Source organism: Pelobates fuscus, chromosome 1 (genome assembly GCF_036172605.1).
Source record: "Pelobates fuscus isolate aPelFus1 chromosome 1, aPelFus1.pri, whole genome shotgun sequence".
Taxonomy (NCBI): Eukaryota; Metazoa; Chordata; class Amphibia; order Anura; family Pelobatidae; genus Pelobates; species Pelobates fuscus.
Genome location: NC_086317.1, coordinates 14297817 through 14325316, shown reverse-complemented (window position 1 = coordinate 14325316; position 27500 = coordinate 14297817). Strand labels below are relative to the sequence as shown.

Here is a 27500-nt window from a genome sequence, read left to right as displayed (position 1 = left end):
ATGGGGGCCACTGGCTGCCTGTTACCTCATGTTTTCTGCTAGATGCTTCCTGCATTCAGCTAACCCTGACAGGGCATGCCTTAGCTCATTGGTGCTCATGCTCAACTCATACTCTTAGCCAATAAGCCGTCTGATAGGGCCTAGCTCAGTAACTTAAAGCTCATTGTAGAAGCTTCTGACTTCAGCAGAGGTTCTGACCAACACTTTGAGGGAGCCAAAAGCATTACAGCCCAGACGGTGCACACACACTCTGCATTCACTATATATACACACACTCTGCATTCACTATATATACACACACTCTGCATTCACTATATATACACACACTCTGCATTCACTATATATACACACACACTCTGCATTCACTATATATACACACACACTCTGCATTCACTATATATACACACACACTCTGCATTCACTATATATACACACACACTCTGCATTCACTATATATACACACACACTCTGCATTCACTACATATACACACACACTCTGCATTCACTACATATACACACACACACACACACTCTGCATTCACTACATATACACACACACACTCTGCATTCACTACATATACACACACACACACACACTCTGCATTCACTACATATACACACACACACACTCTGCATTCACTACATATACACACACTCTGCATTCACTACATATACACACACACACTCTGCATTCACTACATATACACACACACACACACTCTGCATTCACTATATACACACACACACTCTGCGTTCACTATATACACACACACACTCTGCGTTCACTATATACACACACACTCTGCGTTCACTATATACACACACTCTGCGTTCACTATATATACACACACACACTCTGCGTTCACTATATATACACACACTCTGCGTTCACTATATATACACACACTCTGCGTTCACTATATATACACACACACTCTGCGTTCACTATATATACACACCCACTCTGCGTTCACTATATATACACACCCACTCTGCGTTCACTATATATACACACCCACTCTGCGTTCACTATATACACACACACACTCTGCGTTCACTATATACACACACACACACACTCTGCGTTCACTATATATACACACACACTCTGCGTTCACTATATATACACACACACTCTGCGTTCACTATATATACACACACACTCTGCGTTCACTATATATACACACACTCTGCGTTCACTATATATACACACACACTCTGCGTTCACTATATATACACACACACTCTGCATTCACTATATATACACACACTCTGCGTTCACTATATATACACACACTCTGCGTTCACTATATATACACACACACTCTGCGTTCACTATATATACACACACACTCTGCGTTCACTATATATACACACACACTCTGCGTTCACTATATATACACACACACTCTGCGTTCACTATATATACACACACACTCTGCGTTCACTATATATACACACACACTCTGCGTTCACTATATATACACACACACTCTGCGTTCACTATATATACACACACACTCTGCGTTCACTATATATACACACACACTCTGCGTTCACTATATATACACACACACTCTGCGTTCACTATATATACACACACACTCTGCGTTCACTATATATACACACACACTCTGCGTTCACTATATATACACACACTCTGCGTTCACTATATATACACACACACTCTGCGTTCACTATATATACACACACACTCTGCGTTCACTATATATACACACACACTCTGCGTTCACTATATATACACACACACTCTGCGTTCACTATATATACACACACACTCTGCGTTCACTATATATACACACACACTCTGCGTTCACTATATATACACACACACTCTGCGTTCACTATATATACACACACTCTGCGTTCACTATATATACACACACTCTGCGTTCACTATATACACACACACTCTGCGTTCACTATATATACACACACTCTGCGTTCACTATATATACACACACTCTGCGTTCACTATATATACACACACTCTGCGTTCACTATATATACACACACTCTGCGTTCACTATATATACACACACACTCTGCGTTCACTATATATACACACACACACTCTGCGTTCACTATATATACACACACACTCTGCGTTCACTATATATACACACACACACTCTGCGTTCACTATATATACACACACACACTCTGCGTTCACTATATATACACACACACTCTGCGTTCACTATATATACACACACACACTCTGCGTTCACTATATATACACACACACTCTGCGTTCACTATATATACACACACACTCTGCGTTCACTATATATACACACACACTCTGCGTTCACTATATATACACACACACTCTGCGTTCACTATATATACACACACACTCTGCGTTCACTATATATACACACACACACTCTGCGTTCACTATATATACACACACACTCTGCGTTCACTATATATACACACACACTCTGCGTTCACTATATATACACACACACTCTGCGTTCACTATATATACACACACACTCTGCGTTCACTATATATACACACACTCTGCGTTCACTATATATACACACACACTCTGCGTTCACTATATATACACACACACTCTGCGTTCACTATATATACACACACACTCTGCGTTCACTATATATACACACACACTCTGCGTTCACTATATATACACACACACTCTGCGTTCACTATATACACACACACTCTGCGTTCACTATATATACACACACTCTGCGTTCACTATATATACACACACTCTGCGTTCACTATATATACACACACTCTGCGTTCACTATATATACACACACTCTGCGTTCACTATATATACACACACTCTGCGTTCACTATATATACACACACACTCTGCGTTCACTATATATACACACACACACTCTGCGTTCACTATATATACACACACACTCTGCGTTCACTATATATACACACACACACTCTGCGTTCACTATATATACACACACTCTGCGTTCACTATATATACACACACACTCTGCGTTCACTATATATACACACACACTCTGCGTTCACTATATACACACACACACTCTGCGTTCACTATATATACACACACACACTCTGCGTTCACTATATATACACACACACACTCTGCGTTCACTATATATACACACACACACTCTGCGTTCACTATATATACACACACACACTCTGCGTTCACTATATATACACACACACACACTCTGCGTTCACTATATATACACACACACTCTGCGTTCACTATATATACACACTCTGCGTTCACTATATATATACACACACACACACTCTGCGTTCACTATATATACACACACACACACTCTGCGTTCACTATATATACACACACACACACACTCTGCGTTCACTATATATACACACACACACTCTGCGTTCACTATATACACACACACACACTCTGCGTTCACTATATACACACACACACTCTGCGTTCACTATATATACACACACACACTCTGCGTTCACTATATATACACACACACACTCTGCGTTCACTATATACACACACACACACTCTGCGTTCACTATATATACACACACACACTCTGCGTTCACTATATATACACACACACACTCTGCGTTCACTATATATACACACACACACTCTGCGTTCACTATATATACACACACACACTCTGCGTTCACTATATATACACACACACACTCTGCGTTCACTATATATACACACACACACTGCGTTCACTATATATACACACACACACTCTGCGTTCACTATATATACACACACACACACTCTGCGTTCACTATATATACACACACACACACACTCTGCGTTCACTATATATACACACACACACTCTGCGTTCACTATATATACACACACACACACTCTGCGTTCACTATATATACACACACACACACTCTGCGTTCACTATATATACACACACACACACTCTGCGTTCACTATATATACACACACACACACTCTGCGTTCACTATATATACACACACACACACTCTGCGTTCACTATATATACACACACACACACTCTGCGTTCACTATATATACACACACACACTCTGCGTTCACTATATATACACACACACACACTCTGCGTTCACTATATATACACACACACACACTCTGCGTTCACTATATATACACACACACACACACTCTGCGTTCACTATATATACACACACACACACTCTGCGTTCACTATATATACACACACACACACTCTGCGTTCACTATATATACACACACACACACACACACTCTGCGTTCACTATATATACACACACACACACACTCTGCGTTCACTATATATACACACACACACACACTCTGCGTTCACTATATATACACACACACACACTCTGCGTTCACTATATATACACACACACACACTCTGCGTTCACTATATATACACACACACACACACTCTGCGTTCACTATATATACACACACACACTCTGCGTTCACTATATATACACACACACACTCTGCGTTCACTATATATATACACACACACACTCTGCGTTCACTATATATATACACACACACACACTCTGCGTTCACTATATATATACATACACACACACACTCTGCGTTCACTATATATATATACACACACACACTCTGCGTTCACTATATATACACATACTACACACACAAAAACACTGCATCCACTACACACACACATCTCCCCTGTCTAAACACACTGCATTCACTACATGTGGCATGTATATTTTGTGCATTTTCCTTTAGAAATAGTTTATTTTTTCAAAATGGTAAATGTACAGAATATCGGCACGTTATCGGCTATCGGCCTGAATGTTCACAGATTATCGGTATCTGCTCTTAAAAAACAATATCGGTCAATCCCTATTACCGGACCTTAGTGCCATATAGAATAGTAATAAGACTAGAAGAAGTCAGGGATTCTGAATGAGACAAGGTGCGATATGACAAGCCAAAGTATACTGAAAGAAGAATAGTCATAAAAAAGCTGAAATCAGAATGGCAAGCAGCATAGACTTTTGGCTTCTGGTGGACTGTCAGCACCACTGTGTGCCCCTTCACCAGGAAACTGGGCCAGGGTACTGCTGGCGCCATTACTGCAAAGACCATTGTGCTGTGAACAGAAGTTCCATGTGTGAAGAAGAACACTACTTTAAGTCACCTTGCTCTGTGCAGGCTGTGAAGCCACAGCACCATGTTTCTGTCTATATATTCTTCCTCCTATATAGGTTCACCTTAAAACAAGAAAGTGGACCATAATTCTCAGATTTCACTTCCTACATCTATTCCCATTGGCAGAAGGCTTGAAGACGTGTGTTGCATTGACCTGCCACCTACACAGACCTCTGGCAATTAGTGCAATGTAACATGCAGTGCTACTGCTATGACCAGCTTGAGAGCTGAAAGCCTGTATGGAACATTGAAATGTAGATACTAAGCTCTGCCCACTGTGTTTTACGTGCTTATTATTCAGGTAGAATGTTTCTTACAAACTTGGAAAGTCATAAACTAGTGAAGGTTGGACTTTGGCATGTGGCTCCATGACGACTGTAGTCCATTTGAGCAACAAGGACCACGTCTTAAGCACCTGTTACAGCAAAAGGGAACTTCTCCCAGCTGTTGAGCTTTTAATTTTTTTCCCCTTAATTTTAATTGTATTTTATACGAGCTATTTCATCTAATCATTGACAATAAATATCTACAATCGACAATGTAGAAAACAGACAATACAAAGATCAGTTACTGATAAAAAAAAAGTTAAAACATGGGAGAAAAATATCCAACCTTTAAATATGATTGGGAATGCATGTTGAAATATTTTTTAAATATTTTTTTGAGAATCTTTATTTGTAGAATAGTTGAGAATCTTTATTTGTAGAATAGTTTTGCAGAAGAATAAAACATAAATTAGTACAAAGGGAGGAGAGTAAGCGTGCAGGCCTCATCATTTAGTTTGGTGAATACGTGCTTACAAATTCTGTGGTAAACATTCCAATGCTAGTCAGCTCAGCTATTATATTATCGGTTACAATAGACATAGTTGAGGAATCAGAACATTTTGCAAGTCCCCCCCACATATCACAGGCATTGGGGCACAAATGTGTCCATGCCTCTGCGTGTTTACTCCTCCCCCCCTGTCAGGCAGGCATGAAACGCTTCTGCCCCCTGAATGTCCTCGCCGGGGATCTCAGTCTGCCTCCAGTGCCTTGGCTGCATTTAATAAGTTTTGTAGAATCGATTTCTTGTATAGTGATACGGGTTGTGATGAAATATGCAGAAGTGCCAGTTCAGCTGACCAATCGGTCGTGCCCCCAAGATCTGTCACTTTAACCCTAACCATCTCCCAAAATGAGACAATGTCACGACACTCCCACCAGATGTATCATGGTCCCCCTCTCCACTTGGCATCTCCAGCATGTTGCAGGGATCGTCAGGAAGATTTTATGGTGTAGGGTCTGTGTTTTATACCACAGATATTGGTTCATAATGCATCTCCTGGTAATGCGAACTAATGGAGCTCTTATGTTGCCATGTTAAAGCTTTGTCCCATTGTTGAGTGGAAAAGGTCTTGCCCGAGAGTTCTTCCCATTGCCTGCGAAAGGTGCTGTTCGTTGTCTGGTGCCTGACTAAGAGATACTGGTAGAGTGTGGAAACTGCCCTATCAAGTGTGGTACCCTATTCACATATACATTCAAACCAGGTGAGTTCTCTGTGTCTTTATGAGGAAGTGAATCATAGTAATGCTTCAGTTACATGTATCGGAGGGCGGCCAGAGGAGTTTGGGATCTACCCTTCAACAACAAGTCCAGGCTACGTATCGCCCCATCGTGTAAGGCACTATGGATGGGGATGTATTCCCATCCCCCAAGAAGGGCCATGCTCTCGGTGGGAGTCCCCCTCCCAATATATTGTTGTGAGTGACTGGGAGTAAAGGACTAGGCGTGTGCGAGACGTGTGGTTGTTCCCTCATCAACCTCCAGCTGCTCTGGTCCTGCTCCGTCCCTGCGCTCCAACTCTCCAGAAACCTCCTTCCATATGGCTGACTCCAGGGTAGTACCATTTCCCTCTTTGTCTAGAGTCACCCATTGTTTTTGCGAGGAACCTGTGTGCCACTCTAGGATGCGGTAAAGCCAGTGGGATGGTCTGAAGGAGATAAAGGACCCGTGAGAGTATATTCATTTTGATCACTGCTATTCGCCCACACATGTGGGTATGCCCATTTGTCTAGGTTTGCCAGCAGCGTCTTCAGCAGGGGAATGAGGTCATGTTGGTAAATGTCTCGCAGGAAAAAGACCTGCCTTGACGTGGCAGTTATGCATACTGTGACGAAGTGCCCTTCGCCACTTGGTCCTGGAGAGGCCTGCTTGCCAGCCTCTTGCCCTGTGATTATGGTCCTTTAAAAACAGTATATGGGCATAGGAAGACTTTTTGTGACAATGTCCCTTTAAAACGGCATCCCCAGACTGTTAAACTACTTTGTGCATGTCATTTTCCTATTTGGTTCGGGAAATGGGGCTTACCGACCAGGCGGACCACACAAGTGGAAGTGTGCGGCTAATTTACCTCCCAGGCTGGCAGTTAACCGCAGACTAATTGCCGACAGCTGGGTGGCCTCCTTTCGTGCAGTCGAACACGTGGCGGCAGCCATCTTTAGTCGAACACGGTCAGCGGTGTGTGCCGTCAAATTCATGGAACTAAAATCGGCTACAAAACGGCACGAACACCGCTGAAGTTTTACCTTCCCTGGAACAATGCATTCGACAATTCGAATGGTTGTCGTTCGTCTGTTTGAACTGACTTTAACATGGGAAATAGACCGGCCGCACAGCCTGATTCTCTGGAACTGTTTTGGGCAGGAAAGCATGCTTGTGGTCGGTCATAAAGGACTTCTAGCTAAATTTTTAACCACTGGTGGGAATTGTCTGATATTTGGGTATGTTTTTATTTGAAGTATGCTGATTAATAATATGTAACTTTATGAAGATTGTATGGATATTTTGTGAGTTATGAATATTGTGTAAAACTGTATTTTCCTGCCTGTGATAATTGTTAACCCATTGTGTACAGTAATTATATCACAGGCTGAGGGGAGGATTTTGCTGGAATGAATGGGAGTGTTTAACTGTATTGTACGTGTTTGGCTATGTAGAGATTCTGCTGAATTGTTAGGAGGCAGGGCATCGTGGTCCGAGGATTAGCAATGGAAAAAAGGTCGTCCGCATAGGCAGGCAGCGTATTGGGTCCCTCCTCCAGTGAGCGTGGTCGTAAGGCTCTGTGGGCCCGTTCGAATTCAAAGCGCTGGGGAGCTTCATTCTGCAGCAGGAGCTGGAATAGTCCCGACAGTACCTCCTCCACGTTCTCCTCTCACTCAGCCTCCGATATGCCGCATATCTGGATGTTGCACCTGCGGCCAATATTATCCAGGTCCTCCAGGTGTCTCTGCATAGTCAGGATAATTTCACCCTGTCGGGAGACTGCTGTGTCTGTTGCCGCAATTCAGCAGAGTGCTCCAGTGCCTTGATGCAGCCTGCTTGGGCGGCTACCTCTGTCAGGGTGCCCACCATCTCCTCCCGCAGGGTGTCCTGAATTGTGGTAGTGAGAATCTGGAGGTCGGCCTTCGTAGCCATGGAAGCTGCCATGTTCTGCAGATTCTCCCCAATTCGGTCCTGCACAGGGTTCTCTGGTCCCGCCAGGGAGGCCGGGGACATCGGTGTCATCCCCGAGCTCTCGGCCTCTCCACCAGCTCCATGCTGGGACTGCAGAAAGCCATCCATTGGACCTTGCTGTGGTCTCGTTTGTGAGTCCCTCAAGGTTTGGGGGGTTCTAGGCGGCGGTTGTGACCCATTTTCCGGTTTAGTGGAGCGGAGCACTTAAGGAGCAATAATGATATGGAATTCTCTGCCTGAAGAGGTGGTTTTGTCAGTCATTACAGATGTTAAAACTGCAATTGGATAAATACTTCCAAAAACATAACATACAGGGATATAATTTCTAATTAGTGGGGTAATAGCTGCTTGATCCAAGGAGACATATGACTGCTATTTTGGGGTCAAGAAGGAATTTTTTCCTAGTTTGTGGCAAAATTGGAAGCGCTTCAGACTGGGTTTTTGCCTTCTTTTGGATCAACAGCAAAAGCATATGTGAGGAAGGCTGAACTTGATGGACGCAAGTCTCTTTTCAGCTATATAACTTGGTTTCTGCAGCCATCTTGGTCAGACCCGAAGTCCCGCCCCCCCATATTTTGAAAGATTATTGACACTTTTAAAATATCTGTAGGCATCAAGAGAATCATAGACCAACACTAAATAATGCCCAGGGAAACCAGACTTTGTCATACTCTTTTAACCTATTTATCTTTTTGAACTAATGTTTCCATAGAATACTGGTAATTGATATGGATAATTTCAGTATTACTCTGTAATAAATTTGCCCTCCAGTAACGTGCTAAGCAGATTTTCACAGCCGTCCTGATCTGTATAAGCAATGACATATTCGGTTTAGGTGGAAAAAGAAACTGTTGAACATCTCTAGTGACCAGCTTCTTCTAAACAATTTCTATGATCTTGGTTACCATTTATTTTATGTTTTGTAAATTGCTACACCTCCACCGTATATGTATAAAGGAACCTATTTTGACACTACACCTCCAGCAATATTTTGCATTGTTAGCGTTCATTTTATATAGAATTTGAGGGACAGTACTATCTATGGAGGATTTTTAATTGGGTTTTAAAAGTTGGCACAGTGTATTGCTTTTTTAAAATAATCTGAAAGAGTTAAACCAGATTTCTAATGAATAGCTCAACCCAATATCTGTCTCCCATAGCTATTGAGCTTTCTAATGCTCTTAGCTGTATGTATAAAGGCGTTAGAAAATGTAATTGAACGGTTGCGCTGGCGAAATTTCCCTCCCCCACCAGTCGGTTCTCTGCATAGACCTGTATGCCAGCGACACAGAGGTTTATGCCAATAATTGCTTGATGTAATGACCACGGTGCCTGATACAGCCCAGTAAGTGTCAAACTGTTCAGAAATGGTTTGACTGCTTGCAGTGTGTGTCAGTTAGGCTTAGAGCACCCCTTTAACCCAAGTCACCATCAGAACACAACTTATTGGGTGTGTAAACTGCTTTATTGGGTGTGTAAATTGCATGCCCCTAAATCATGTATTTAACATTTTGGTGCTTAGCCTTAGACTATCCCCATAAAATATCCATGTTGGACTCAATACTGAGCTCTTCATTGCACATCCCACTGACCTCTATGGAGAAATTGCTGTTGAATTATTACTTTTTGAAAAGGCAGCGTTTACAGTGCAAAGCTTGCAGGGTTATGCTATAGACACCAGAACTACTATATTAAGCTGTGGTGGTTCTGGTGACTAGAACGTTCCTTTATATTGGGGAAAAAATTTTTTAATACAGCCCTCTAGTTAGGATCCTTGTGCTCCCAGACCTGGTGTTGGCTGTCTCCACTGCAACTGTTAGAAAAAATATGTTGTCCAGGCACTCAGGATTCAATTCAGTAGCAGATTTATTAGAAACTAGTGCAACGTTTTGATCTCCGAGAAGTTTGAGAAAGATCTGAGATGGAAACGTTGCACTTGTTTCTAATCTGCTGTTGAATTAAATCCTGAGTGCCTGGACAACATCTTTGTTATAACTTTCCTTTAATGATGAAGTTTTATTATATTGATCAGGGGTGCCCAAAAGGTAGATCTCCAGATGTTTTAAAACTGCAACTCCCATGTCGCTTTGCATGCCTTTAGAATAGCAAAGCATTGTGGATGCTGTAGTTTAAAAACCTCTTGATAACTACCTGTAGTATAGATCATGACCCTGGAGTCTCACTGCTCAAATCTCTGCCATTTAGGAGTTAAATCACTCTTGTTTCTGTTTATACAGCCCTAGTCACACCTCCCTTGGCTGGTATTGACACAGCCTTCATGGGGGGAAAAAATGGTTTAATTTTCAATTAACTTCTAAAGCAAGCTAAAATCTATCTCCTGCTTTGTAAATTGCACTTTAATTACACACACGAGGCTCCTGCTGGGTCTATGAGCCTATTAATAGAGCAGGAGATAGGAATTTCTAGAATATACGGCATGTGCAGTAAAGAAACCTAAAATATCTACGTTCCTTTTCAGGAAGTGTTTAGGCAGGCTGTGTTAGTCACATGCAGGAGGTATGACTATGGTTATATAAACAAAGTGATTTAAATCCTAAATAGCAGAGAATTGAGCAGTGAGACTGCAGGGGCATGATCTATACACCAAAACTGCTTCATTAAGCTAAAGTTGTTTTGGTGCATTTAGTGTCTCCTATAAATTTGTAGGCTGGATCAATACTTGATGTTTGTCCCCATAAGCACCGCACTTTTGATCAGCATTTGTCTGATATAGTCTGTCTGTGACAGCTTTGAGCCTAGGGTGTATGTTTGTTAAACTCTGCAATGATAGCTGTAAATATAGCTCTAGCTCCGCGGACAGATCAACACTAGGATTTATTTCTGGACTACACATTCCTACACTGATGGTCACAATCTATTTATAGCAATGAGCTATACAGCCCTTGTTGGGTCCTGGTAAGTACTTAATCCTTCTCACAATCTCCAAATTTAACATTTTGGAAACTGCAACCTGGGAGAAAATTAATTACAATCTGCTAATCCACTCTCCAATACATCCTACGGACTCTGACCATGTTGTTTCAATATCAACTTCCAGAAGCACAGGAGAGTTACGTTTCTTATGTAAAATCCGCCTGTGCTATTGGAAGCCTGTGATATTTGTGTTGGGGACTTGCACTGTTAGCAAAGCACAAGTATAAATGCCACCAGTGCAAGAGAACACCTATTGGCCTGTAGCCTTCATAAGGCAAATATTCTTGGGTTTTAAGATAATTCATACCACATACTTGAGACGTAAAGCATTAGAATGTTATTTTGAGGTAGGAACTTTTAGATATAACTTTACTGAAAGAAGCAAAAAATAAATAAATAAAACTTTATAACCAGAAAAAGTCGTTGCCATTTGTGCATCTAGATGAAGCAGAATATGACCTGTTATCTAAAGGTTGGTTTTCCATCTGATTAACATATCACACCTGAGTATTGGCTTATCTTGCAATGGAAGCGTATACAGTTTTCATTCTACAGAACATTCATTGTGTATCAATGTTTACAGTTGTAAAGGATTTTATGCATGTGTATGTAATTGGTCGGGGCACGTGGTCCAGTTTTTGTGTTCTCAGTTTCGAGTATAATTTAATTTAAAATAAACTTTTTTCCTTTGCTTGATAAACCTAGCTAACTGTTCTCCTATGGCTTTAAATAATTGCTTTAACCTCTTAAAGACCAAACTTCTGTAATTCTGTATTCCTGACCCTAAAGTGTTAAAACCACAATCTAGCTCTCCCCCCCCCCTCGGCCCCTCATGCCTCCATAAATATAGCAAAATCTTATTGTATTCAAGCTTGAAGCTGTAACTCTGCATGCTGTTTGCCTCAGAAAAACAAGCAGTCTGCTGACATCATCAGAAGTGGTGGCCCGATCCAATCACAGTGCTTCCCCATAGGATTGGCTGAGACTGACAAAGAGGCAGATCAGGGGCAGAGCCAGCATGATTCAAACACAACCCTGACCAATCAGCATCTTCTCGTAGAGATGAATTGAATCAATGAATCTCTATGAGGAAAGTTCAGTGTCTGCATGCAGAGGGAGGAGATACTGACTGTTGTGATGCATTTTTGGCAGCCATGACCCAGGAAGGATCTCTAACAGCCATCTGAGGAGTGGCCAGTGAAGTTATCACTAGGCTGTAATGTAAACACTGCATTTTCTCTGAAAAGACAGTGTTTACAGCAAAAAGCCTGAAGGTAATGATTCTACTCACCAGAACAAATTCAATAAGCTGTAGTTGTTCTGGTTACTATAGTGTCCATTTAAATGTATTGGAGACCTCCCTTATTGTCTGACAGTAAGGGCAGCCATATTAATAACTTGCTTTGCATAATTATTCCTTCCAAATATTTGACTTCTTCCCATTGGAAGCCGCTTGGCTCTGCCAGCCTGGGAGTGTTAAATGAAGGCTGTAAGTATAAGGCTATAATTGGTTATAGATATTTTGGAACATACAGTATAGTGGTCAGTATTTTTCTTCAAGGTAATAGTTCTGGGAATAGAGTACTAACAGATAATGTTTAAATCAGTGTTGTGAAGAGGTGAGCAGCAAGTATCAACAGAACATACAAGTAACATATACATTGAGGTAGAGACAATACTCAGAGGCCTGGATTACATTCCTGAGTGCAGGAATAGCATACTGTAAAGTCTAGTTGTATCTAAAGAAAACAAGCTAAATCTTGTTATTTAGTACGGATTGGGAGTTGGGGATCTTAATACTGTAGTTAACTGTGTTCTCTTTTGTTCCAGTAGCCGAATTGAGCTGGGAGATGTGACGCCACATAACATAAAGCAACTGAAGCGGTTGAATCAAGTGATTTTCCCAGTGAGCTATAATGACAAGTTCTACAAAGACGTATTGGAGGTTGGGGAGCTCGCCAAACTTGGTAAGGGGATTCAAATGCCGTATCATAGTTACATAGTTGAAAAGAGACTTGCGTCCAAGTTCAGCCTCCTTACATTTGTTTTTTTGCTGTTGACCCAAAAGAAGGCAAAACAAAAAAACAGGTTGAAGTACTTCCGCTTTTGCAACAAACTAAAAAAAAATTGATTGAGCTTTGCTTATTTATGAAGAGCAAAAGTGGAGCAATCACACTGAAACCAGACAACCTTTTAATATCTCTCCCTCCCCTCCCCCATGATCATTGTAGAGAAGCTCCATCGTTTCAGCTTTCAAACATTTCATTACAATACAAGAGCAAACTGATGGGTCTTTTTCGAACTCCTTCCTCGTGTTTTTCAAATCAGATATAAAGTAATACAGAGTGAGATTCCTTTTAAACTTTTTATTATGATTGTAATGATTATAATTAAACACTCCAAGTACCATAACCTCGAAATGGTGCCAGGGGGAGCCATTGGCTTTTCATTTTTTTTCTTTCATTTTATTCAGCATTGATCTACTTGCCAAATATTTCCCCTTCTCTCTTCAGAAGCCCATATAAACAATGTATTTCTCATCTACACTCTTCCAAAGAGGGTTCATTTATTTGCATTTTATCCTTGTAAACTGTAGTAAACAAAGTTGAAAACCTTTATAGAAATCTCCCTTTGTTTAGAGAATTGCTGAAATTGCTGATCCTTTCACAGCCAACTGACATTGCTTTTCCATTCCATGCAGCCAACATAAACCGCTATTCTTTTGTTAGAATCTCAAGAATATCCATTTTAGAATGTTACTGTTTCCGCTTGAGCCCTGAACCCAGGGTGGCCATAATGCTGATCGAGTGTTTTACACAGTACTCTTCATTTTTCACCCGATTTCACTCTTGTTAATCATACCCAGAGGATTTTACTCACAAAATATGCTAAGTTTGTCTCTTCTCCCTACAGCATATTTCAATGACATTGCAGTGGGTGCTGTGTGCTGTAGAGTGGACCATTCTCAAAATCAGAAGCGGCTTTACATCATGACGCTAGGGTGTTTGGCACCGTACCGTAGACTGGGAATAGGTAAGTGTTGCACTTCATGCCTTGCATTCCAAAAAGACATTTCAAAACAGACATAACTGCTTCAGCACAGATATTCTTGGCATAGTGTGAAAAATCTCTGGAGAACAAATTTCATACTGGCAAATGCAGGAGCATAACGATGGCTGTCTGAAAGGCGGAAAGGAATTTCTTGAATAATATAAATATACATAAATTTAAAAAATGAGATGGTGCAACACAAATATTTAGATTAAGGTTAACAAGAAAGTTAGTATTCCTTCAACATAATGTATAATTGTATGTAGCAGAAAGTTATACATTTCCATATAAGTTAATGAAAACCGGTCATTACAGTTTTATTTGACTTGGACCTTTCTCTCCCTGCCCCAAGGAAATAATATATAATTACACTGAGGTAGGTTGTATATTCACTTTACATTTTAGATGTTAACACTGCTATCTCTCTTGGCTCCAGTGCCACCACGAACGCAGTTCTGTGGCTGTAACACTCACCTCAGGTTCCACCTGTGTCTCACCTGCAGATAGATTGCATTGCCCTCCTGGGCAACAGCTCTCCAAGTAGGGTAATTGTTCCTCATGAGACAGACACTGACTTCATTGATGGCACAGCAGTGTGTGAAGAGAGTGACATCAGTCATTTCGTTCCTTTACTCCGAATCAACTCAAGAAGCAGTGACTAGGAAATAAGCACAGATGGTGTGCTGTAGTTGCTGTTCTGGGAGTAAATGCTTACACTCTTGCTATCCTCTCTCAGTTCTTTGTCAGAGGTCTATAGTGGCAACATATTCTGCATTGCTGTACAATAGATAAACAAGACAAACCACTGTAATTAAACATGTCATATGGAAACAGTAGGTAAAAGGGCACTTCCCAAACAAGCATACCGTTTAAATGACTTGATTGATAAATGGGGATCTATATTTAAATAGATTTGTGTCAATCTGTATGTTGAACAGCACAATGTTTAGATGGAATTTATCTTTACATTATTACATTATTTTTGGGAAGCTCACAGCACCGTTCCATTTATGTCCCATAGTGCTATACTCGCTCACCTGTGAACCTGAGCACATTGTTTGGATTTATTCGAATTCTGCTCTTATCAACAGACTTGTTTGGGTGGACAGTTTGTCTTAAGCACATTTTATTTTGGGGGCGAAGTTAAGAATTGCCTACATTTAACTTATTTTTATATTTACAGGAACAAAAATGTTGAACCACGTTTTAAACATTTGCGAAAAAGATGGCACCTTTGACAACATTTATTTGTAAGTCTCTTGTTACACATCATTTCAAATTATTTATACAGTAGCAACATATTCTGCAGCACTGTACAGTAGATAAGACAAACTTTAATTTTAACAAAACACATGACCTGGTGAACAGTAGGTAAAGAGGTTCCTAAATCCATGCACACAACATAAAGTTAATGGGATTCCACTTTCAAATTGTTTCACAATCCGATGAATTATTTTACTTAAAAATAGTTCACTAAGGGGGCAGAGCCTAACCGCTGTGCTGGACGGACGTGCTTAAAAATCAGCTCCTGACAAACCCGACATAATAAGGGGCATAAACCCCGAAATTCAGCAAGTTCACCCACCAGAAGGCACAAGCGGTATAGGGGGAACCCGGGGGCACCAGAAGACACCAAAATCGACCTACATACTGCCCGGGAACCCTCAACAAGCAAACGAGGCCTGTCTGTGGCCGAGCCGAGGAGAGGCGGCCGCTCTCCTGGACGGTAAAACCACGAACAGATCCCTCGGTGCACGGGCCTCCTATCCCCCCCCCCCCCTCAGGGACCGGCGGGGGTTAACCCGGTCTACACAGGGTGACTGGAGAAATCTGCCAAGACCATACCTTGCACCCAAACGAGAAACAGCCCGCACGAGGCGCACCTAAGATGGCGGCTGACAACACAGCACCCAAAAGCAAGCTGCCGAACAGAGCCCACAGCAAGACACCTTGCAGCGCTCGGAGGTGATTTTTAACCGCTTCTGGGACAAACTTCAAGAGCGGTACCGAGCACCCATACCCGACCTGCATGACCTACTGACAACGGGTAAGAGGAGTCGCAGGCAGCGGGAGGTGAGGGAAAAATCCCAGGGCGCAAAATCACAACGCTCACCCACACCCTACCTGACCCACATGGGAAGAAGGCCACAGAAGAGACGACCCGGAAGAATCTCCCGCACACACGGAGGCATAAGAGGCCCAAGAGACTGCAGACTAACAGACCCTCCACCAGAAGTGCTGCACCCCACCGACTAGAGACACTCGCTCTCTTCCCTCCGTGCGACCTCGGACCCAGCTCCAGCAAGAATCCGCCAACAGCAACGACCCTCTATGCACCACATGCAAGCTCCCATGACCACGAGAGGTCGGGCATTGGATAAACTGTTTCAGGGACTAACGTTTGTAAGCTGCAGCTCAGAGATGCCACTCTTAATAAGCAGCATTTTCCCTTGTCCACTGCACAACCCTACTCCAGCATGTATACCTATAGTACACCTAACCTATGCTGTTGCTTCTAGCAGATAAGCAAGAAATTCCCGTGTTCAGCAATAAGCTCTAGGGCAGCCTAGTCAAACGGATTATCAATCCTGTTACTAGTATTATTAGTACTACTCAATGCCACACTTTTGTTATGGCTTCAGACTAGTTGCGCGTTAGTTTTATCACTATATGTCGAAACCCACATAATCCACTCACCTACGACATGCATAAGGCACTACATAGCCTAGTATTACTCTTGATAATCGCATAATTGATCTGCACCTGCCACTGAGCCTAAGCAACCTATAGTGAAGCCTGTGTATTTTGACTTCATTCAGCTTTCAGATGCCATAGCCTAGTACTAGCCTGTTTTTCAATAATCTGCAACTGAATACTCGCCCGACGTAACCTTACTATTCTTAACATAAAATGAGGCTAGCAAATATTTAGAGATGATATGCACTGCATTGTATTACTCCCGACTTGTATGAAACTTTATTGTCTCCCTTCTTACATTTTGTACCCTCAAACATACTAAGGTATTTCTTGCTTTAAAATTTTTTTTTTAGGCTGTCTGTTTATTTACAAATCCCAATCAATTTAGTTGTACTTTGGTACATATGCATAGACGATCATCAATTTAAGACATTGTGTACATTAAAACATGACAAGACATTCCAGTTTCTTTTACTTTTGTAAAACCTTTAACAAAAAAATAAATAGCAGTGTTGTAACCCAGAGGTTCTCAAACTGTGTGTCCCGGTGCAGAGATCTCCCTCTCCGGCCCGCTAGCACTTTGCTGACAGCTGGCAGAGGAGGGAGGGGGGGAGAGTGACCCGGGGGGAGCTGTGGTTACCATGGCAACGCTCCGAATCACGTGAGTCCCCTCCCATACACACACACACACACACACACACACACAGAGTCCCCTCCCATACACACACACACAGAGTCCCCTCCCATACACACACACACACAGTCCCCTCCCATACACACACACACACACACAGAGTCCCCTCCCATACACACACACACACACAGTCCCCTCCCATACACACACACACACACAGTCCCCTCCCATACACACACACACAGTCCCCTCCCATACACACACACAGTCCCCTCCCATACACACACACACACAGTCCCCTCCCATACACACACACACACAGTCCCCTCCCATACACACACACACACAGTCCCCTCCCATACACACACACACACAGTCCCCTCCCACACACACACACTGTCCCCTCCCACACACACACAGTCCCCTCCCATACACACACACACACACACTGTCCCCTCCCATACACACAAACACTGTCCCCTCCCATACACACACACACTGTCCCCTCCCATACACACACACACACTGTCCCCTCCCATACACACACACACACTGTCCCCTCCCATACACACACACACACTGTCCCCTCCCATACACACACACACACTGTCCCCTCCCATACACACACACACACTGTCCCCTCCCATACACACACACACACTGTCCCCTCCCATACACACACACACTGTCCCCTCCCATACACACACACACACTGTCCCCTCCCATACACACACACACACACTGTCCCCTCCCATACACACACACACACTGTCCCCTCCCATACACACACACACACTGTCCCCTCCCATACACACACACACACACTGTCCCCTCCCATACACACACACACACACACACTGTCCCCTCCCATACACACACACACACACACTGTCCCCTCCCATACACACACACACACACTGTCCCCTCCCATACACACACACACACACACACACTGTCCCCTCCCATACACACACACACACACACTGTCCCCTCCCATACACACACACACACACTGTCCCCTCCCATACACACACACACACACACACACTGTCCCCTCCCATACACACACACACACACACACTGTCCCCTCCCATACACACACACACACACACACTGTCCCCTCCCATACACACACACACTGTCCCCTCCCATACACACACACACACACACACACTGTCCCCTCCCATACACACACACACACTGTCCCCTCCCATACACACACACACACACACTGTCCCCTCCCATACACACACTGTCCCCTCCCATACACACACACACACACACACACTGTCCCCTCCCATACACACACACACACACACTGTCCCCTCCCATACACACACACACACACACACTGTCCCCTCCCATACACACACACACACACACACTGTCCCCTCCCATACACACACACACACACACACACACACTGTCCCCTCCCATACACACACACACACACACACACACACACACTGTCCCCTCCCATACACACACACACACACACACACTGTCCCCTCCCATACACACACACACACACACTGTCCCCTCCCATACACACACACACACTGTCCCCTCCCATACACACACACACACACTGTCCCCTCCCATACACACACACACACACTGTCCCCTCCCATACACACACACACACACACACTGTCCCCTCCCATACACACACACACTGTCCCCTCCCATACACACACACACACACTGTCCCCTCCCATACACACACACACACACACTGTCCCCTCCCATACACACACACACACACACACACTGTCCCCTCCCATACACACACACACACACACACACTGTCCCCTCCCATACACACACACACACACACACACTGTCCCCTCCCATACACACACACACACACACACACACTGTCCCCTCCCATACACACACACACACACTGTCCCCTCCCATACACACACAAACACACTGTCCCCTCCCATACACACACACTGTCCCCTCCCACACACACACACACACACACACACACACACACACACTGTCCCCTCCCATACACACACACACACACTGTCCCCTCCCATACACACACACACACACTGTCCCCTCCCATACACACACACACACACTGTCCCCTCCCATACACACACACACACACTGTCCCCTCCCATACACACACACACACTGTCCCCTCCCATACACACACAAACACACTGTCCCCTCCCATACACACACACACTGTCCCCTCCCACACACACACACACACACACACACTGTCCCCTCCCACACACACACACACACTGTCCCCCCCCCCCCCCACACACACACACACACACTGTCCCCTCCCACACACACACACACACTGTCCCCTCCCCCACACACACACACACACTGTCCCCTCCCCCACACACACACACACACTGTCCCCTCCCACACACACACACTGTCCCCTCCCATACACACACACACACACTGTCCCCTCCCATACACACACACACTGTCCCCTCCCATACACACACACACTGTCCCCTCCCATACACACACACACACTGTCCCCTCCCATACACACACACACACACACTGTCCCCTCCCATACACACACACACACACACACACACACACACACACACTGTCCCCTCCCATACACACACACACTGTCCCCTCCCATACACACACTGTCCCCTCCCATACACACACACACACTGTCCCCTCCCATACACACACACACACACACTGTCCCCTCCCATACACACACACACACACACACACACACACACACTGTCCCCTCCCATACACACACACACACACTGTCCCCTCCCATACACACACACACACACACACACACACTGTCCCCTCCCATACACACACACACACACTGTCCCCTCCCATACACACACACACACACACACACACACTGTCCCCTCCCACACACACACACACACACACTGTCCCCTCCCATACACACACACACACACACACACACTGTCCCCTCCCATACACACACACACACACACACAGTCCCCTCCCATACACACACACACACACACTGTCCCCTCCCATACACACACACACACACACACACACACTGTCCCCTCCCATACACACACACACACACACACACACACACTGTCCCCTCCCATACACACACACACACACTGTCCCCTCCCATACACACACACACACACACTGTCCCCTCCCATACACACACACACACACACTGTCCCCTCCCATACACACACACACACACACACTGTCCCCTCCCATACACACACACACACACACACACACACACACACACACTGTCCCCTCCCATACACACACACACACACTGTCCCCTCCCATACACACACACACACACACACACACACACTGTCCCCTCCCACACACACACACACACACACTGTCCCCTCCCATACACACACACACACACACACACACTGTCCCCTCCCATACACACACACACACACACACACACAGTCCCCTCCCATACACACACACACACACACTGTCCCCTCCCATACACACACACACACACACACACACACTGTCCCCTCCCATACACACACACACACACTGTCCCCTCCCATACACACACACACACACTGTCCCCTCCCATACACACACACACACACACACACTGTCCCCTCCCATACACACACACACACACACTGTCCCCTCCCATACACACACACACACACACTGTCCCCTCCCATACACACACACACACACACTGTCCCCTCCCATACACACACACACACACACTGTCCCCTCCCATACACACACACACACACACACACTGTCCCCTCCCATACACACACACACACACACACACACACTGTCCCCTCCCATACACACACACACACACACTGTCCCCTCCCATACACACACACACACACACACACACACACACACACACTGTCCCCTCCCATACACACACACACACACACACTGTCCCCTCCCATACACACACACACACACTGTCCCCTCCCATACACACACACACACACTGTCCCCTCCCATACACACACACACTGTCCCCTCCCACACACACACACACACACACACTGTCCCCTCCCACACACACACACACACTGTCCCCTCCCACACACACACACACACACTGTCCCCTCCCACACACACACACACACTGTCCCCTCCCACACACACACACACACACACACTGTCCCCTCACACACACACACACACACTGTCCCCTCACACACACACACACACACTGTCCCCTCACACACACACACACACACTGTCCCCTCCCACACACACACACACACACACTGTCCCCTCCCACACACACACACACACACTGTCCCCTCCCACACACACACACACACACACACTGTCCCCTCACACACACACACACACACACACACTGTCCCCTCCCACACACACACACACACTGTCCCCTCCCACACACACACACTGTCCCCTCCCACACACACACACACTGTCCCCTCCCACACACACACACACTGTCCCCTCCCACACACACACACACACTGTCCCCTCCCACACACACACACACTGTCCCCTCCCACACACACACACACTGTCCCCTCCCACACACACACACACTGTCCCCTCCCACACACACACACACTGTCCCCTCCCACACACACACACACTGTCCCCTCCCACACACACACTGTCCCCTCCCACACACACACACACTGTCCCCTCCCATGCGCGCGCACACACACACACACTGTTCCTTCCCATGCGCGCGCGCACACTGTTCCCTCCCATACGCGCCCACACACTGTTCCCTCCCACATACACACACACACACACACACACTGTTCCCTCCCACACACACACACTGTTCCCTCCCACACACACACACTGTTCCCTCCCACACACACACACTGTTCCCTCCCACACACACACACTGTTCCCTCCCACACACACACTGTTCCCTCCCACACACACACTGTTCCCTCCCACACACACACTGTTCCCTCCCACACACACACTGTCCCCTCCCACACACACTGTCCCCTCCCATACACACACACACACTGTTCCCTCCCATGCGCGCGCACACACACACACACACACACTGTTCCCTCCCATGCGCGCGCGCACACTGTTCCCTCCCATGCGCGCGCACACACTGTTCCCTCCCATACGCACGCACACACTGTTCCCTCCCATACGCACACACACACTGTTCCCTCCCATACGCACACACACACTGTTCCCTCCCATACGCACACACACACACTGTCCCCTCGCGCGCACACACACACACACACACACACTGTCCCCTCCCACACACACACTGTCCCCTCCCACACACACACTGTCCCCTCCCACACACACACTGTCCCCTCCCACACACACACTGTCCCCTCCCACACACACACTGTCCCCTCCCACACACACACACTGTCCCCTCCCACACACACACTGTCCCCTCCCACACACACACTGTCCCCTCCCACACACACACACACTGTCCCCTCCCACACACACACACACTGTCCCCTCCCACACACACACACACACTGTCCCCTCCCACACACACACACACACTGTCCCCTCCCACACACACACACACACTGTCCCCTCCCATACACACACACACTGTTCCCTCCCATGCGTGCGCGCACACTCACTGTTCCCTCCCATACGCACACACACTGTTCCCTCCCATGCGCGCGCACACACTGTACCCTCGCACACACACACACACACTGTCCCCTCCCACACACACACTGTCCCCGCCCACACACACACACTGTCCCTGCCCACACACACACACTGTCCCCGCCCACACACACACACTGTCCCCGCCCACACACACACACTGTCCCCGCCCACACACACACACTGTCCCCGCCCACACACACTGTCCCCTCACACACACGCACTGTTCCCTCCCATGCGCGCGCGCACAGTTCCCTCCCATGCGCACAGTTCCCTCACGCACACGCACACGCACACGCACACACACACACTGTTGCGTCCCATACACACACACACACACACACACACTGTTGCGTCCCACACACACACACTGTTGCGTCCCATACACACACACACACTGTTGCCTCCCATACACACACACACACACACACACACACACTGTTGCCTCCCATACACACACACACACACACACACACTGTTGCCTCCCATACACACACACACACACACTGTTGCCTCCCATACACACACACACACACACTGTTGCCTCCCATACACACACACACACACACACACACACACTGTTGCCTCCCATACACACACACACACACACACACTGTTGCCTCCCATACACACACACACACACACACACACACACTGTTGCCTCCCATACACACACACACACACACACACACACTGTTGCCTCCCATACACACACACACACACACACACACACTGTTGCCTCCCATACACACACACACACACACACACACACACACACACACACTGTTGCCTCCCATACACACACACACACACACACACACACACTGTTGCCTCCCATACACACACACACACACACACACACACTGTTGCCTCCCATACACACACACACTGTTGCCTCCCATACACACACACACACACACACACACACACACACACACACTGTTGCCTCCCATACACACACACACACACACACACTGTTGCCTCCCATACACACACACACACACACACACACACTGTTGCCTCCCATACACACACACACACACACACACACACTGTTGCCTCCCATACACACACACACACACACACACACACACTGTTGCCTCCCATACACACACACACACACACACACACACTGTTGCCTCCCATACACACACACACACACACACACACACACTGTTGCCTCACACACACACACACACACACACACACTGTTGCCTCCCATACACACACACACACACACACTGTTGCCTCCCATACACACACACACACACACACACACACACACACTGTTGCCTCCCATACACACACACACACACACACACACACACACTGTTGCCTCCCATACACACACACACACACACACACACACTGTTGCCTCCCATACACACACACACACACACACACACACACACACACACACACACACTGTTGCCTCCCATACACACACACACACACACACACTGTTGCCTCCCATACACACACACACACACACACTGTTGCCTCCCATACACCCATACACACACACACACACACACACACTGTTGCCTCCCATACACACACACACACACACACACACACACACACACACACTGTTGCCTCCCATACACACACACACACACACACACACACACTGTTGCCTCCCATACACACACACACACACACACACACACACTGTTGCCTCCCATACACACACACACACACACACACACACTGTTGCCTCCCATACACACACACACACACACAGTTGCCTCCCATACACACACACACACACACTGTTGCCTCCCATACACACACACACACACACACACTGTTGCCTCCCATACACACACACACACACACACTGTTGCCTCCCATACACACACACACACACACTGTTGCCTCCCATACACACACACACACACACACTGTTGCCTCCCATACACACACACACACACACACTGTTGCCTCCCATACACACACACACACACTGTTGCCTCCCATACACACACACACACACACACTGTTGCCTCCCATACACACACACACACACTGTTGCCTCCCATACACACACACACACACACACTGTTGCCTCCCATACACACACACACACACACACTGTTGCCTCCCATACACACACACACACACACTGTTGCCTCCCATACACACACACACACACACACTGTTGCCTCCCATACACACACACACACACACACACACACTGTTGCCTCCCATACACACACACACACACACACACACACTGTTGCCTCCCATACACACACACACTGTTGCCTCCCATACACACACACACACACACACACTGTTGCCTCCCATACACACACACACACACACACACTGTTGCCTCCCATACACACACACACACACACACACACACACACTGTTGCCTCCCATACACACACACTTTTCCCTCCCATACACACACACATACACACACACACACACACTGTTCCCTCCCATACACACACACACACTGTTCCCTCCCATACACACACACACACTGTTCCCTCCCATACACACACACACACACACACACACTGTTCCCTCCCATACACACACACTTTTCCCTCCCATACACACACACATACACACACACACACACACTGTTCCCTCCCATACACACACACACACTGTTGCCTCCCATACACACACACACACTGTTGCCTCCCATACACACACACACACACACACACTGTTGCCTCCCATACACACACACACACACACACACTGTTGCCTCCCATACACACACACACACTGTTGCCTCCCATACACACACACTTTTCCCTCCCATACACACACACATACACACACACACACACACTGTTCCCTCCCATACACACACACACACTGTTCCCTCCCATACACACACACACACACACACTGTTCCCTCCCATACACACACACTTTTCCCTCCCATACACACACACATACACACACACACACACACTGTTCCCTCCCATACACACACACACACTGTTCCCTCCCATACACACACACACACACACACACTGTTGCCTCCCATACACACACACACACACACACACACACTGTTGCCTCCCATACACCCATACACACACACACACACACACACTGTTGCCTCCCATACACCCATACACACACACACACACACACACACACTGTTGCCTCCCATACACCCATACACACACACACACACACACACACACACTGTTGCCTCCCACACACACACACACACACACACACACACACTGTTGCCTCCCACACACACACACACACACACACACACTGTTGCCTCCCATACACACACACACACACACACACACACACACACTGTTGCCTCCCATACACACACACACACACTGTTGCCTCCCATACACACACACACACACTGTTGCCTCCCATACACACACACACACACACTGTTGCCTCCCATACACACACACACACACTGTTGCCTCCCATACACACACACACACTGTTGCCTCCCATACACACACACACACACTGTTGCCTCCCATACACACACACACACACACACACACTGTTGCCTCCCATACACACACACACACACACACACTGTTGCCTCCCATACACACACACACACACACACACTGTTGCCTCCCATACACACACACACACACACACTGTTGCCTCCCATACACACACACACACTGTTGCCTCCCATACACACACACACACACTGTTGCCTCCCATACACACACACACACACACTGTTGCCTCCCATACACACACACACACACACTGTTGCCTCCCATACACACACACACACACACTGTTGCCTCCCATACACACACACACACACACACACACACACTGTTGCCTCCCATACACACACACACACTGTTGCCTCCCATACACACACACACACACA

General features: G+C 46.2%; 1 protein-coding gene across 2 annotated transcripts in view; it reads left to right on the top strand.

Annotated features, from left to right (window-relative positions):
• NAA50 (N-alpha-acetyltransferase 50, NatE catalytic subunit) overlaps positions 1-27500 on the top strand; it is a 49613-nt gene that overhangs the window by 14570 nt on the left and 7543 nt on the right. The window contains exons 2-4 of one of the 2 annotated variants that reach the window (XM_063446419.1): positions 13459-13592; positions 14539-14658; positions 15860-15926. In XM_063446419.1, coding sequence (XP_063302489.1) covers positions 13459-13592; positions 14539-14658; positions 15860-15926 — 321 coding nt within the window. Of the gene's footprint in view, positions 1-13455; positions 13593-14538; positions 14659-15859; positions 15927-27500 lie in introns of both variants that reach the window. The other variant, XM_063446412.1, reaches the window with a different exon arrangement.